The sequence below is a fragment of the Nematostella vectensis genome, chromosome 13, assembly GCF_932526225.1.
Source record: "Nematostella vectensis chromosome 13, jaNemVect1.1, whole genome shotgun sequence".
Classification (NCBI taxonomy): domain Eukaryota; kingdom Metazoa; phylum Cnidaria; class Anthozoa; order Actiniaria; family Edwardsiidae; genus Nematostella; species Nematostella vectensis.
Window position 1 is genome coordinate 11,291,093 of NC_064046.1, and position 15,715 is coordinate 11,306,807.

The window sequence follows — 15,715 nt, forward strand, 5'->3', positions numbered from 1 at the left end:
TGCTTTCAAGATGTGATATTTACAGCTAATTTCTTGTATCGTGATTATATCCTGGGTGCCAGAAGTTGGCCGTGCCCAGGCCTCAAACAATAAGTTTGAGCGTTAATCGCCCACCCTCTCGTCGACACTCATCAGCTTTTCCCCCATTATTGTTTTAATGGACATTTTTGCGATATTGACATAGACAGGCCCGGATCTCTTCTAAAAAAGATATACATAACGTGTCTTTGTTCAGATTTAAAAGGCTAGTAGCGAAATCAACTATGACTGAATCAATATTATCAGTATGACTTAAAGGAAATATGGCTAATATTTGATACTCCAACGTGTGTATATGTCCAAGACTCGTTCATGAACAAAAAAAAATGCAACTTTACGAAGAAAAAAAGATTACGGCACGACGCACACGATGAGTAAAAAAATCTAAAGAGAGAAAAAAAATTAACCTTCCTGTATCCTATTCAAATAATTAATCGTTTGCTGCCTAGACCGCCCCTCAACGCAGCCTTTTCATGGTAAAAAAAAAAGTTGAATTCAGGTATCTTGAACTTCATGAATTATCTAAACTAAAATTTAAACTTTAAGATTAAAATTTGTTTTGGAGTTGATCCTTTAATCTAGAACCTAAATGACGTGTATTATATATATGGGTTAAAGTGGCCTTGGCCGACAAATGTCATCACTTGCAAGTTAAGTAGCACACAGTTCCATGTTTTGTTAAAGACGGCTTTTACATCCATGCATATGTTTCGAATACGTGATATCAATCCACTCTAACCCGTCTACAGAAGAGCTTCTTTAAGAGATTACCCCTATAATATATGTCAGTAACCTTACACTTTCATGTTAAATAAAGCTGTTGCAGGCCTCGAAATATGGGGGTGGGGGGGGGGGGGGGGTGGGGGAGGAGGTGGAGAGGACGATTCAGAAACATTAAAAGAAAATATTGAGGCTACAGCCAGGTCCCGATCTCGGTTTTATTGTCCTTTCTCTAGTCATCATACCAGCAACAAAAACTGCCACGATAATTACGAACTTAATATCAAAACCAAAGCCTCAGAAAGTAAAATAAATATAGAATAGTGATTAAAATTGTTTTATTTTTCTAAATTTCAGTTTTTTGCCTGTTTTATTGATAAATCTTTCAAATGTATTTAATAAGGTCTTTAGAGACATCATAGTAAGACCAATAAATGCACTGAACAACAGGCTACCCATGCATCTTTGTATCACCCTATCTCAATCAATAATACTACTTTCGAGCTTGATATATCTCTCAGTCATAGTGTTATATACGTCGTGCACATCAGGGTTTGGAGTGACAGCTAACTGGTAAGGCGGGGCCTCACTGACTACCTCTGAGAATGCCTTATCCCCGACTAGACCATGTTTGGCCCTATAGGCACACCCCAGGCAGGCAGAGTTACAAGTGTCCTGTATAGTGAAGACGGGCGCTTGGAATATGTCTGAGATTACCTGCAGAATGGCAGTGTTGGATGAAGCTCCACCTGTAGCCAGGATTCGAGAGTTTGGGCCTAGAAAAAAAAACACAATTATTATTAGATGAACCTTTTTTAAGCAGGTCATTCTTAAGTGGTCACCCCCTATTCAAGGGTCACAAACTTTTAGCTACGAGAAGATATTATTCGCAATTCAGCGGCTACATGTAGGCTAAAAGGGGCAGCGACTTGGTACTGCGCATGTCTGGAGTCAGTGTTTATTGTAGGTTTTAAATTGTCTACAAATGAACTTTAAGCTGTCAATGCCTTGTTAAAATAATATGCAATATTTTATTGAAAACTATGTTTATTGACAGTTTGTGGTCATTTCCTTTGAATTTACGTCTCCCACATGTACTCAAGGCTCATAAGTCTATATTAGAATTTGACTGAAATTCATTCCGGGCCCGGAGAGCTATTGCAAAGCCTTTTACCATGACACTGCCCCTTTTAGTCCAAAGTTATCTGTCTTTTTTATTCATATATTGTCACCATGTAGACAGTCCCATTTGCCAACTTTCATTGTTTTTGATTATATTAGCAGACACTTGGCCGAAACTCACCAAGTTTGTAGTTCCATGTTGTCAGATTTTCCTCTAGTGACTCGAATCTTTTATATTTTAGAGCTCAGACTTAATAGGATTTACACAGTTATGAAATAAGAGAATTTGTTGAATTGAAAAACTGTGGCCCCTTTTACCAAGAACTATCAAAATTAGGTTACATCAAAGGCTGCAATACCAGAATGTAATGATAATCCATGAACAGTTATTGAGTGAACTATCTAGAATAAGATATCATAATTTGAAATAACAACAACAACAACAAAAAACTTACCAATATTGTACCCTAGCTTTTCGGCATAAGCCCTTTTAGCCAGAAACTGTCCTTCGACCAGAGCACGTATTTCAACTTTCTTGGAAAACTCCTGGACTTTTTCATCTTCCCTGTTGAATCGATGAACCCCAACAGCAAATGGTGTGATCTCTCTTATATTGAAGTAGATGCCAATGTTGCCATGGTTACCAGGGGGAGTGGACCCGAGTAGAGTGTTGAACTTCTCCCATGACTTCTCAGCACATGTATCTCTGATGGACTCGCGTGTCAGGGAGCCGTTCTTGTAGCATAACATACCCATGTAGGCATCCTCTGTGATAAAAAAAGTAGAGATCAGGAATAGATCAAGATTTGCTGGCAGATTGGGCTAATTAGACTTTTGGAAGGGGGGGCTATTTCATCCATCATGAGGAGAGGGGAGGGATTTATCAAACTTGTTGGGGAGGGATTAAAGCCGCATTGCCACCAGTTTACTTCCGGTCGATTACGTAACAATATCCGATGATTTTTAACGGAAAACGCGAAAAATATTTCAAAATATTGAAAGCAGTGTGTTTATTGGAAGTTTCTTTGAGGATGTGATTGATTATTTTGAGCGGATGGCCTGTTTAATATCTCGGATTTTAATAGATTCTTTTGTCTTTTAACGGTTGAGGTTTCCGTCGGACCTCCAGAAGTAAACTGGTGACAATGCGGCTCTAATAAAAATGCAGAGTTTTGGTAACGGGTGCAACTAGTCATACTTGTGAGGGAGGGGAGGGGGCATTCTCTGTAATAAAAAAATTGATAGATTGATCAAGATTTGTTGTAGGTAGGACTAATTAAACTTGTGGGGTACTTTGGGGAGAGGGTGTATGCTCTACTAAAGCGAGCAGCAAAAATTTGAGAAACTGAGACACTTCACTTCTTGATTCTTATATTGCTGATGCTGCCAAAAATAGCATCATTTAAATTAGAGCTCACAGTGTTTGGAAGGTATTTTTTAAAGAATTTTGTTGCCTTCTCTCAACAGTTTTCTCTACTAAGGTAATCCACTGACAAAGTGCAGATGTGTTTGGTTATTACAGCAAGACATTTAAAGAGCAAGATCTTTCCACAATGAGATTATTAAATAATCGAGCTTCTTGAATTTTGGTGATTTCGGTCATCACCTGACTTTTCAGGGTACTCTGTGGTGCTGAATTGAAGTACTAACCGCTAAAATCTAATAGAAGTATCTTAGGTTCCTGCTCTCTCTTTAGTTTAACATGACCAACATTGCGCCAAAAGTGTCGAATGTACCATGCAAAAAAAAAAAAAAATATGCGCAAAAAATATGAGGTAACTGTACCTCTATTTAATAACAACAACAACAACAATAATAATGGCTTAATTAGCAGCACATCCACTAGGTGGCACTTTGTCTGCTAATAAATCTAAATAATATCCTTTATCTAAAAAAAATGACTAAAAATTACAGCTATATATATATGTATTCAGTGTTAAGCAATAAATGATAAATGGTAAGAATGTGATTAAAATGTGGAAGTTACTATTAATTGACATTTAAAGGGAGGGGAAGTATTGTAGCTGCAGATGCGTAAAACGTATAATAACGACTTTCCGTTCAAATGGCCAAATTGAACGGATATTAAACGACTTTCTCAGCCATTCAAACGACTTTTTTGATCGTTTAAACAGCGTTTTCAGTCATTTTAAACGTTATGCATAATGTTTTAAACGTCTTGCATAAACGGTCAATAATCTTGCATAAATGTTAAAACGGGAGGTCCAAATGGTGTCACCTGGCCTAAAAATGAACGAGTTTACGAATGAACGGACAGTGTCGGACCGGTTTCGATTTATAAAATGAGCATCTTCCGAAAATAAATGCATACCAGCTGTAGGTGTCATTGAACCAAACTGTCAAATAGAATCTGCGATGGCGTTTATGATTTGATATACGAGAACGTACTCTCAAACAACACGTTTTCTAAAATAATTCTTTTCTGTTTGAAGTGTGATATTCTAACTAGGAACAAAAAAAGTTGTCTAGCCGATGAAAGTTTTGTTGTAGCAGCGTGAGATATAAGGCAGTTTATTAGAGGCTTTTGCTGCCTGGTCTTTGAATGTCCCCTTTTATTTTCTTCCAGGCATTTTTAATTTAGGGTTTTATATTCAGATAATTTTGAGTTTTATTTTCAGCGTGAGATATAAGGCAGTTTATTAAAGGCTTTTGCTGCCTGGTCTTTGAATGTCCCCTTTTATTTTCTTCCAGGCATTTTTAATTTAGGGTTTTATATTCAGATAATTTTGAGTTTTATTTTCAGATAGCGATAAATGTTGAGTGTAATGAAGCGCTTTATGGTCCAGCTTAACAATGCAAAGCTCAGTATGTTTGTTACTGCTAGCCAGTAAAGTTTACCTAGATCGTCTTCGGTAGCATATTTCTTTAAAACAAAGCCAGCGCACACATTTTGAACTCTTTGGAGGTGTTCTGTTATTAGGGGAGCGGACTAAAAAAGGTATTACAATAGTCAAGTTTAGATAACACAATACTTTCAACAAGGTGTTTGCAAAAGTGGAAAGCAGCAAGATTGCGACCTTTCTCAGAACAGAGAGTAGGCCATAGCACGATGATAAGAGTGGTTGCATGCTACTGACAGTTGAAGTGCTCATCAAATTGAACACCGAGCAGTTTGGTTTTTGAAACTAGTTCAAGTGGAGCTCCACCAAAGATTACATCTGCCTTGAATTCACTGAGCAAATTTCTACAAGACATTTGCCTTGTAGACATTAGCATCCACTTGGTTTTTGCAAAATGTAATGACAGATTTGAATTAACTGAATAGCTGTGTAGCTGGGTGACAGTGTTATTTATCTTGGACACACATTCCTCTAGCATTTGTGGCCTTGAATGCAAAAGCAGCATTGTGTGGTGTCTGCATATTGAAAACAAGGACACTGTTGAAGAGTTTAGTAGTAGAGTGAAGGTCAGAGACATAGATATTAAAGATAAGGGGTCCAAATATGGATCATCAAGAAACACCAAAGTTTGTGACAAGTCTTTTTAATGATTTGTCATCGATTCGGACAAAATGTTGCTGGCCTGAAAGATATTGTAGGATCCAATGAAGAAATTGTTTTGAAAAACCAAGTTTTATGCTTTTTTTAACACTTTTAGAGTACTCAACATCCCACGCCTATCTGTTCATGTAATTTGGCATTAAAATGTGAATGTCTACTATTTATACTTACTGTCAACAGGGTTAACAAAAATATGTCCTTCCAGTTTAGGTTGTGGGGTTTTCAGCCAGATCATCAGAGAATCACTAGTGCCAAGACTAAGAGCAATGTCTCCTTCAGCTAGTCGCATACCAGCAAGGGACGCAGGGTTGTCACCAGTGAAAGCCACCACTTTACAGGAGACTGAGAAGCTGTGACGCTCTACCAGGTAACTGGAAATGGTACCAATCTGTGCTTGGGATGGACAAGGTGAGCCCAGTCTTTCTCTGAGACCAGGACCACAGGCCTGAAGGGAGGAAAACATTTGGGGACATGGTTTTCAGTACAAGGTTGTCGACATGACGGAAAAAAAACACGACGTGACGGTTCAAATAAGCCCATTTCACATCGAATAAGGCTGAGAATTTCTCTGAGTACTTAGTAACTTATAGCAAGCAAAATATCAAGTGCGACTTTTTTAAATTGATGCGACTTTTTGTAAGTGTCATCAATATTTTCGTCCCTGAGCTGATACACAGGGCAATGATGATCAAGGAAAAATTATCTTAAAAAGCCAAAATCTGGTTGTGTGCACTTTGGCCTCACGATATTTGTGTTTTGAAAAGCAGTCCGTAATACAAGGAACCTATAGCCATTGCCTTCTTTCTCTATCTCGAATTGCGCGTTTTCCAGGTTTTTCCGTCATGTCTCTATAAACTATCATAAGCACTCTATCTGTTGATTAAATGTTATTGATTGGCCAAGCGATTCAATATCATTGTATGTGATAATCATAAACTATGATTTACAGTATAGAATAATAAAAAAAATAATTGAAATTACTGCCCTTGTTACATACCACTAAAATTACTATTTTCTTTTAGCATATTACATAAGTTGGACAACCTTACCTCTAAGCAAGTGTCTTCCCAATCCTTTTTGACAATGTTTAATAGATTCATTCCTGATCCATCACTATAATCAATCGGAGCATAATCACCAATGAACAAACTTGCCAAGAAGCTCGAGACAAGTGATATCCTCTCACATTCATTATAACTTTCACGTTTGGTTTGGTAAATCTTTGCTATCTGGTTCCCAGTAAATCGCTCATACGCTGTAGAGCCAGTTATCTCAGCAAGCTTTTGAGGTCCTCCAACGGTATTTTCCAGGAATCGGCATTGAGAGCTAGTGCTGGAGTCCATCCAGATTGGAGAGTCCCCCACTACAAAATAGTCCTGTTGGAAAGGATAGTTTAATCAGGGAGGGGAATAATAATAATAATAATAATTTAATATAGCATTATAAAAATCTCAATGCTTTACAAACATCCTACTCTATTCTACTCAATAATTTAGCTAAAACTCTATCTTACACATATATATCTTAATACTAATACTTATGATAATATTTCTAATGGTTAAAAACTAATCAATTGTTGTAGTGCTTACAAAATAAGTACGTCTTTAAAGGGGAACAGCAGCACGGCTCTATCAGGATAGATATATCTATAAGGGGCTTTTAACAACAGGCCCACAAATAAGAGGATGTTTGTAGGATTTATAAGGGGCATACAACACACTAGACTGTGAGGTCTTGACATGACGGGAAAACATGACTTGATGTTTCCAATAAGCTCATTTCACAACAAATAAGACAGAAAATTCCCAAGTACTTAGTGAGTAATATCAAACAAATATCAAATTCTACTTTTTTAATTGATGCGACTTTTTGTAAAGTGTCATTGAAATTTGAGCTTTTCGTCCCTGAGCTCATACATAGCGCAAGGATGATCAAGGAAAATATTATGTTTAAAAAAGGCAAAATCTGGGTATGTGCATTTTGGCCTAACATTATTTGTGTTTTGAAAAGAGAAAATCAGTCCAGAATACAAGGAAATGTAAGAAATTGTATCTTCTTTCTCAATCTCTTTGAAGTGGGCATGTTCAGGGATTTTCTGTCGTGTCTGAGGTCTTTACTTTCCTCAATGAAAACTCTGGCATAATTGTTATTATCATGGTGTGAAGCTAGCATTTGCTGCAGGAGAGAGGGGGGAGGGTGCAGTCATAGGTGGTGGGGGGAAATTGTTCATTTCAAACTTGTAAACTTGAGGGGGGGCTTTAATTTACAGTTATATTGGTTAAGGAAATATGGTAAAGTAATATGGTGTTATTTAAGTTGTAGCAAAATAGATTAGCATAATTATAATAAAAACAATACATTAGCCTGTATGTCTCTTTTTAGGCTTGAAGTCATGTATACCACAGAAACCACAACCAATCACTTATACGTCCCCTGACCCCAGCCCCCCCTCCCCCCTCACACACCCGGACCCCCTCGTAGGAATCTCCAGGTATGAGAAATTTTGGGGTTGACAAGTATGTGGGTGGTAAGTGTGAATTTTGGGTCCAATACATTTGTTACAAAATTTTGTTCTAAAAAGTGGTGTATCTGTGGGGGCGGGGGAGTACTCTCATGTATGGCTACACATACATTGAGGTGATGATACACGTGTTGTTTTGCAACATCGTTCTTTCGCACAACATGCTCCAAGAAAAAACGATTGCAATGTAACATGGTCCTTTGCCTCGTTTTTCACGCAACATTTTGTTTTGCAACATGTTGCAGGATTTTGAATCCAGATCAAACTCTTGCAACAAAAATGACGAATTATTAAAAAATTGATCCGTGTAACATCACGTTGTCGTTTTTTGTGCAACAAATCCCAAAATCCATCTTTTCTTGGGCGTGCAAACGAGGTCGTGTCAACAAAATCGGCTCTAAAATTTTGTTGCAAACGATGTTGCAAAACGATCCGTGTAACATGTACCACGAAAATGGTGGCGTTATTTGTTGCGCGAAATAACGATGTTTATCACCTTTAGACAACGACAAATCTACCTAAGAAGCTATTTCAAGTTGCTGTTACTGACTCGGCAGGTAAAACTGGTACCACCAACCTTCAGTTGTTCTGAAAAAGAACTGTCTTTCTTGAGAGAACGCAACACATTTTGAGCGCCATTTTTCCAGTACACGCTTCCATGCTGTTGTCCCGTACCAGATAAACACGCCACAGTCTTAAAATCGAAGCCCTTCTCTTTCAGTCGACGTAAAACCATGTCCAAGGCTTTGACCCACATCAAACAAGGCGCGGTAAAAGTACAGCCATCGTTGTGTTTGTGTACTCCGCCATCCGTTTTAAACTCGGGGAGATCGCTATCAAAGTGCACCGAAGCTTCGTGGGTAACGTTTAGGCCATTATCAACCGCTATGGCTTTGAGTTGTTGAGTACTAAGGTCGAAACCAAGGAACGTCGGAGATGCCATTTTGCGAATAAGAAAAAATCCTTTCAACCGGATGGAAAGACTAGGGGCTACTTCCGTCACCATAGGAAACCCGTGAAAAAGTTTATCGGGGTTAGAATATTTTCTTGTTTAGCTATTCCAGTACCACTTCATATTACATGATTTTGCATAAAGCTCATTGAATAGGCAAAGATTACATAGTTAAAGGTAAGAAGGGAATAAGGTGAAGAAAATTGGAAAGAAGTCGTACCTTATGTTTTTCACTTCGTGTGGGTAACCTTTGTTCTTTTGTACAATATTTTACTGTCCCTACCCCACTGCTTTCACTCTCTAGTGTAACTCAATTACAAAATGGCGGACGAAGAAAAGCAGAGTGAACCTTTCGATCTTCTCGAACAAACGATCGAACAGTTCGTGGAGACGACTCGTCAAATAGGAATTATTGTGAGTGACTTTCAGCCGGGAAGTCAAGGCGTATTGAACCAGAAAATGTAAGTCAAATTCAAGCTTATTCGATAGATAAAGAAATAAGTTAATGGCTTTTCGAAAGAAAAATGTGTTAGTTAAGTAATAACTCCATACTTACTTGATCGTGCCTCAATCCTTTTGGTCTTCCGTACCCTCACGATCCGGTGTTAGTATCTTATACTTATAAATCATAACAACATTACATGGTAGCATTTCCATTGTTTGCCCATGCTCTGTTTGTCTAAAAAAAAATTAAAAAATGTGTGCCTCATTGCCAATACTTAACAACTAATTAGATTGGTGATTGTCTTTTTTTTGTTTTGTTTTTAGAAACATGATGGTCGATAACTTGCGAGAAATTGAGAAATGCAAAGCCCACGTCGCTGATGTTGAAGTCCCTCTTGAAGTGTTCGAGTAGGTATAATTCATTCTAAAATACAAATTGATCCAATGCATCAGGGTCTGGATGGGGTTAACCGACTAGCGACAAACGGCTTAAAAGGTAACTGACTACCGACAAGGAATGAAAAAAAACAAGTGACTAGCGACAAAAAAATATTTGCCGACCACCGACATTTTATTGTTTCCGATATTTTACTCTTTACCTCCAGCGTAAATCTACTTAAATTCGGATATTTCAGAATCTGCACTATGTGTTTCCTGTTGCATCAACTTTTCAGTCAATTATTAATCCATAATTAATTTATTATCAAGTTATTTAAAAAAAATACTAAACAGTCCTAAATAATGTTTAATCTTCTTTACATAAAATCTAATACAAAAGCGGCGTACAAAAGCCAAAAGGATAATTCTTACCAATTACTGACAAATTATGGAAATTTTAACTGACTACCAACATGCAGTCCCCCCCCCCCCCCATCCATATCCTGTTGCATAAGACATAATGATGATAGGGATTTGTTTTTCCAAAGAAAAAAAAACTGTGTTTTCCATTGCTTGGAGCTGCCTCATCAGCATCCAGGGCATCAAGGTCACAGGTGCAAGAAAGAGAGGGAACAATGTTGGCCGAGGGGTAGGAGTGGTAGCCTAGCCCCTCCGCCCTCAGGTGCCTCGCTCTTGCACTTTGCTATGCTAACTGCGACATCCTGGGTACCTTAGGATGGTATAATAAAGGCCCGTACCCAGGATTTCTCTTGGGGGGGAAGGGGGGGGGGAGTGAAATCTGAAAAATAGTGGACCTAATTTTTTTGCCGATGGGGGGGAGGGGGGGGTGAGTTCTCTGATAAAAATCTGACCACCCCTGTTAGCACCCCCTGCACTCCCCCCCTTCCTCAGCAATGTAGTAAGACGTTTATTGTGTCTAAGATACTCTAAGGTGCTACCATACAATCGTAGTCCGATCGCTCTAGGAGGCCGCCATTTTACTTCGCCGCCAGTCCCCCTAGTCCCTCTGCTACTACAGGTAGCCCAATACTACAGGCAAGGGCCTAATATAAGATACTCTGCCAACGCAGTCTATAATGTGCTATGTGAATAATTTTGTCACTTTTACCTCTGTCTTGCAACATGCTCTAGCATAGTAATGACTGCTTATCCAAGCATTCCTTTCCCTGAATTAGCCAATCCGCATTTTACCTCCAGATTTGTAAGAAAAGTGGGTTAAGAAAATGATTCTCTATATTTGGGACATCCCTTTCTTTTGTAAAGTAATAAGATTATAATATATTTTTTCAGGTATATTGACCAAGGGCGGAACCCTCAACTCTACACAAAAGACTGCCTGGAAAAGGCTCTAGTAAAAAACGAACAAGTTAAAGGAAAAATAGATGCATATAAGGTAATCATCAAAGTTATCGTTGTAGAATCCATTGTCTATCAACTGTAGCCTTTCCCCACAGACATCTCTAGGTGTTACGGAAATCGAAAACATGGACGTGGGAGACCTGTGGTAAATTGAGTTGATGGGAGGTGTCTTTTTTGCTTGAAATCAGGATGAGAAACCTTAATGGGAATATTCCACTATACGGGTTAAACCAACCTTCCTTCTTCAAATTCTGACTATTGGACCTCATTTATAATCTTTTTTTTAATTCAGTAAAGAAAACTAGTCCTTATATTTACTTTTTCTCAAGCCCTTAATCCTAATGATGTTAATCGCTTACCCATTCTCTTTCCATTAACAGAATTTTAAGTCTCTTCTTGTGGATGAATTATCTAAAGTTCTTCCCAAAGACATGAAGGAATATAACAAGATCAAAGAGTCTCAAGGCTCATAGCAACAGAAATCAAGGAAATTAGCAAGAACCACCATTATCTTCAGATGTCAGTGCTGGGGACACTGCAGCAACTTGTTTATGCAGTTTTACTACATTTTCATTGTACGTACACATGTATATACAGATATTGTAAATAAAAATAATATTATTGAGTAAATCATTATTTTAAGTACTGCAGCATAGTTGCTAGAATTATTTTGGGTTTCCTGTGGTGTTTTAAGTTTCCTGGTGTTTCCCAAGCTCCTTTGCTTCTTCACTAACCAGCTGGTAACCAAGCTGAACCAAATTTTTTTTTTTTGAAGTATTATTTGGGGTTAAAACATAGTATTTAGTGTCAGCAGGGTTGGAATCTGTAATATGGATAATGTGGCCATGTGGAGACAATCCCATACAAACATTTGAACAATGCTTTGCCCATGCATGCTCCCAGAGCCTCTGATGAGACTATGCATTTCCACATAAATTTTCAGCACCCACAACATTTTCTATGCTATGCTATGATTTTGATTTTTTTTACTACTGCATGAATCAGGTAGAGGACAACAGATTTTTTTCCCTAAAATCATTTATTTCAGTTTATTCACAAATGTTGTAATTATAAATACAATTTCCTTACACCAAAAGGATTTTAAGTATTTAGAACTTTTCTGTTGTTGTGAAAACATAACCTTATAAATAGCTCACTAAAATATTAAAACCAATACAAATACATCTTTCTATAACATGAGGTCCCCCATTCAATTTCAAAAACTTTTACCTGTCTCTTGCTAATGCAAACGTCATATGACTCAGCAATATTGCCAAATATTTGAACTTTAGCCTATGAGCTATCAAAACTATCCTTGAGAATGAGGGAAACAATGATTAGAACATTTTGTACACTAAAAACTTAAATTCCCATTCACACATAAGATATGGGTATTATATTCAATATAATGTGCTTTGTGATAATTTGGACTCTCTCAGGCCCTATTATGTTTCATGGTATTATTATTAATAATATTATTTTTAGCCCCAGATGCTCTAACCTAGTGCTGTTGTCATTATAGGAAGGTTCCACTATAAGTGAAACCTTCATATAATGAGTCATTTCTAAACTATTTCTTTAAGACTTTAGGTCAACTCTAGGCAGTTGGGGGAAGTTTGTTTATTCAATGAAATCGCCAGACAGCAAACAGCAGGAGAATGTGTGATGTCTTAAATAAGACAAAAAATGTCTGTTTATTTATTATTTCTCTGGCTGGAGCGTTACCACATATGCAGTTCTAGTGAACACTGATAATGTTGGGAGTTGATAGGCAATGTCAATGTGAAGATTGTTTCCCTGGCTCTTGTCTTCATTTCCAGGCCTTATCCCTTTGTTGTGATGTCACTGTGAAGATTGTTTCCCAGGCTCTTGTCTCCATTTCTAGGCCTCGTCCCTTTCCTTTCTTGCTCGTAATGTCCGAGCCATTGCATCCTTTTTTCCACCCATCATATAATTACATGTCCATCACATACAACCATCCCTGGGACAGAAGACTCTCCAACACCAACATGAATATTTATAACACACCAAGTGCACATTATCGGGAGTTTGAAGAACCTTCACACATGACTTGTGGTATTCTTGCTGCCTGTTCAAGTCCTTGTTTAGCTTGCTCAAACTCTGTATTTAACCTTGATGTTGCTTGCTCAAGATTAATAGCAAGGTCTTGTACCTCTCTATTGATCACTGCTATGACATTCTCCATTGCTTGCCTTCCCTAAAAAAAATAAATAAATAATTTATAAGGTGATGGGGTGCTAAAAAATAGTTATGCGAACTCAAAACTTGGACAAATTAAACTGAGGATAGGCCCCTAGTGAAGTTCTGTTAGAATGTTAACTCATATGATTACATTTAGGAGTGTATCAAAATCTTCTAACCATAATTGGGTTGGAAACTTTTTTTTATCAGACTAGACATTTGTTAGAGGGACAGTATTTAAAATTCAAAGAAGGCACAAAGTTTGTACATTGTACATACCTTTCCAGCATTAGCTGCCATAGTTGTCTTGATCATATTTTCACAGTAATCCTTGAAGCTCAGACCAAACACTTTGATGGTAGCATCATGTGTCTGTTGAGTTCTAAAATGACAAGACACAAATTATTACTCATATGATGTCTGAAATTACTAAATATAGCAAGGGGATGGATGGGTGGGTGGTGAAAAACAACAAGAAATGGTACAGTATTACTACCAAAACAATGCATTAATGGAATAGAAAAAGGCCACTTTGGCATTCCATCTCTGACTCTATTACACTATTATTTTGCAGCACAAGTTGGTTTAGAGGCCATATACTTGTGAATTTGGTATTAAGGAATGTTACTTTTAGTCTTCCATTATACTGTATACTACATATTCTCATACAATATGTACAGCACTCGACAATCAAGCTGCTAGAATGTACATCCTGTTCATACATGTTGTAACAAACTGTGCTCCTGAGAATCATTATTTGTAAGATGAAATACTCACTTGTTAGATTCAGTGGGATGTTCAGAGTAGACAAGCGTTTCTTCCACTGATACCCAATTTGATAGTGAGGTGTTCTTACTTCGCAAAGTCATTGTCTTATTAACAGGGTCGACTATAGACTCCTCAACAACATATTGATACTCTTCCAAGCCAACAATTCTGTTCACCCAGGCAGGAAACAAGCCTTCAGCACCCATTAATCTTGTAGTGTGTAACCGCCCTTCACTATCTACATGTCTATCCAAGACATCTAATGTCTTAACGTTAGGGTTTAGTTCGTTGGGATATTTTCTCCATGCAGCTTGGGTTACTCTTTCCCAGCAGTGCCTGTGAAATAAAAAAAAAGTTGTTTTACTTATAGCAACTCATTTGTGGTTATATACATAATAGCTAAAGACTATATCCAAAAAGTATTAAAAGTTTTATCCTCATCTTCATCTTCCTGTAATAAAAAATAAAATGTCTAAACTCAGGTCTAGGATTGTGATATAAATAAAATGACTGGTATTATCTATTGGCCATATTTAAGTTGTAAATAGGTAATCTTTACTGGTGTGTTTCGAAGGAGTATCAGAAATATGAGGAAGTTAGGGGCTCAGTAATATATTCACAAAACTTTTACTATTTACAGAAAATATATTTTAAAGTGTTTTAAAACGTCCACGTAGGTTAATGAAGCCCCCATAATCATTTTAAGTATCTATACTGTACTTTTTTCATGACTTTTTCAGTTCCTTTGACAATAAAAGTACAAAAATAGGGCTTTATAAAAACAAACCCTACAAATTTTCTTTGCACTACTTTCTCAATGTGCTGTGAGGCCATTTTGTTACATAACTCATGGGGATTTTACTCGACTAAATAGGCAAAAACAGATACTAAAATCAGGTAGAGTGGAGTGGAAGTAACACCGTAAAACTAGAATACTTGGATGAGCCCACAAGCAACAAGAAAGGCGACAGACTTTATAAATGAGCGTTGCCGGCTCTCTAGCAGCGTGCGTAGTCGCATGTAAAACCACGAGTAACACCATGTGTGACATTTCCACGGATCTCTCGATAAAGCAATGAATTCTTACTTACTGGAAAACATGCTGTGACTTCCAGAACTTCATATTTCATGGGATTAACTCTAATGCTGGATACAAAAGAAGTTCCGTGGTCTAAACTTGCATAGTTTTCCAGGACGGAGCGAAAGATTGTGTCGCTACGCTCTTTGCTGTTTCATCATCGGCGGAAGGCCGAAGTCCACCCGACCCCCGTTACGCAACCACCCTCCCGTGCGCTGATTGGTCAGTTCCTTTTTACGTCGAGGATATGATTTACATATTCGCCTAGTCATGACGTCACAAAATGACTCAGGAAAACTATTTTTGGCGCTCATTCCCGGCAGAGCACATTTTCAAATAAATTTAACGCAAATAATTGAATGAATATGTGCTGCTTTGATACGCATACTAGATAAGCAATCTCTTGAAGCGGCCAAAAACTAGGTAACGTTATCTGTTCCGTCGAAGAGTTGAATGTCACTTTGCATAAGCCTTTGCATAAGTCGTTTTAGGGTTAGATAAGCAAAAATAATTTGTACAGTTCGTCGTTTTCATGTTGACATGGCAGTACCTCTGCAGCTGCTTTGTCTCCTATTATCTTTGTTTTACAA

The 15,715-nt window shown here is 37.7% G+C and overlaps 3 protein-coding genes across 3 annotated transcripts; 1 reads left to right on the top strand and 2 right to left on the bottom strand.

The window, feature by feature from the left end:
* Positions 1-957: 957 nt before the first annotated feature.
* On the bottom strand, positions 958-8,912 carry LOC5519415 (xylulose kinase). Its single transcript, XM_001639333.3, has 5 exons — positions 8,501-8,912; positions 6,452-6,778; positions 5,574-5,847; positions 2,337-2,648; positions 958-1,535 (listed from the first exon to the last, which is right to left on the bottom strand). The coding sequence occupies exons 1-5, from the start codon at positions 8,864-8,866 to the stop codon at positions 1,240-1,242; spliced, it is 1,575 nt and encodes a 524-aa protein (XP_001639383.2). The 5' UTR covers positions 8,867-8,912; the 3' UTR covers positions 958-1,239.
* A 232-nt stretch (positions 8,913-9,144) lies between these two features.
* LOC5519406 (mediator of RNA polymerase II transcription subunit 10) lies at positions 9,145-11,727 on the top strand. Its single transcript, XM_001639263.3, has 4 exons — positions 9,145-9,336; positions 9,644-9,727; positions 11,009-11,111; positions 11,458-11,727. Exons 1-4 carry the CDS (start codon positions 9,197-9,199, stop codon positions 11,548-11,550), a joined length of 420 nt encoding a protein of 139 aa, XP_001639313.1. The 5' UTR covers positions 9,145-9,196; the 3' UTR covers positions 11,551-11,727.
* Positions 11,728-12,097: 370 nt separating this feature from the next.
* LOC116607037 (PRELI domain containing protein 3B) lies at positions 12,098-15,348 on the bottom strand. Its single transcript, XM_048720598.1, has 4 exons — positions 15,139-15,348; positions 14,057-14,383; positions 13,559-13,661; positions 12,098-13,295 (listed from the first exon to the last, which is right to left on the bottom strand). The coding sequence occupies exons 1-4, from the start codon at positions 15,168-15,170 to the stop codon at positions 13,116-13,118; spliced, it is 642 nt and encodes a 213-aa protein (XP_048576555.1). The 5' UTR covers positions 15,171-15,348; the 3' UTR covers positions 12,098-13,115.
* Positions 15,349-15,715: the final 367 nt, after the last annotated feature.

What these genes read in the sequence shown, in the direction of transcription:
- LOC5519406 (XM_001639263.3), top strand. Translation starts at nt 9,197, where the DNA reads ATGGCGGACGAAGAAAAGCAGAGTGAACCTTTCGATCTTCTCGAACAA. An exon ending in GGCGTATTGAACCAGAAAAT is followed by an intron (nt 9,337 to 9,643) that starts GTAAGTCAAATT and finishes TTTTGTTTTTAG; the next exon opens with AAACATGATGGTCGATAACT. An exon ending in GAAAAATAGATGCATATAAG is followed by an intron (nt 11,112 to 11,457) that starts GTAATCATCAAA and finishes TTCCATTAACAG; the next exon opens with AATTTTAAGTCTCTTCTTGT.
- LOC5519415 (XM_001639333.3), bottom strand. Translation starts at nt 8,866, where the DNA reads ATGGCATCTCCGACGTTCCTTGGTTTCGACCTTAGTACTCAACAACTC. An exon ending in TTTTGTTAACCCTGTTGACA is followed by an intron (nt 2,649 to 5,573) that starts GTAAGTATAAAT and finishes TTTTTATCACAG; the next exon opens with AGGATGCCTACATGGGTATG. An exon ending in AAAGCTAGGGTACAATATTG is followed by an intron (nt 1,536 to 2,336) that starts GTAAGTTTTTTG and finishes TTTTTTTTCTAG; the next exon opens with GCCCAAACTCTCGAATCCTG.
- LOC116607037 (XM_048720598.1), bottom strand. Translation starts at nt 15,170, where the DNA reads ATGAAGTTCTGGAAGTCACAGCATGTTTTCCA. An exon ending in AAGTCACAGCATGTTTTCCA is followed by an intron (nt 14,384 to 15,138) that starts GTAAGTAAGAAT and finishes TTTATTTCACAG; the next exon opens with GCACTGCTGGGAAAGAGTAA. An exon ending in TGGCAGCTAATGCTGGAAAG is followed by an intron (nt 13,296 to 13,558) that starts GTATGTACAATG and finishes TATTTTTTTTAG; the next exon opens with GGAAGGCAAGCAATGGAGAA.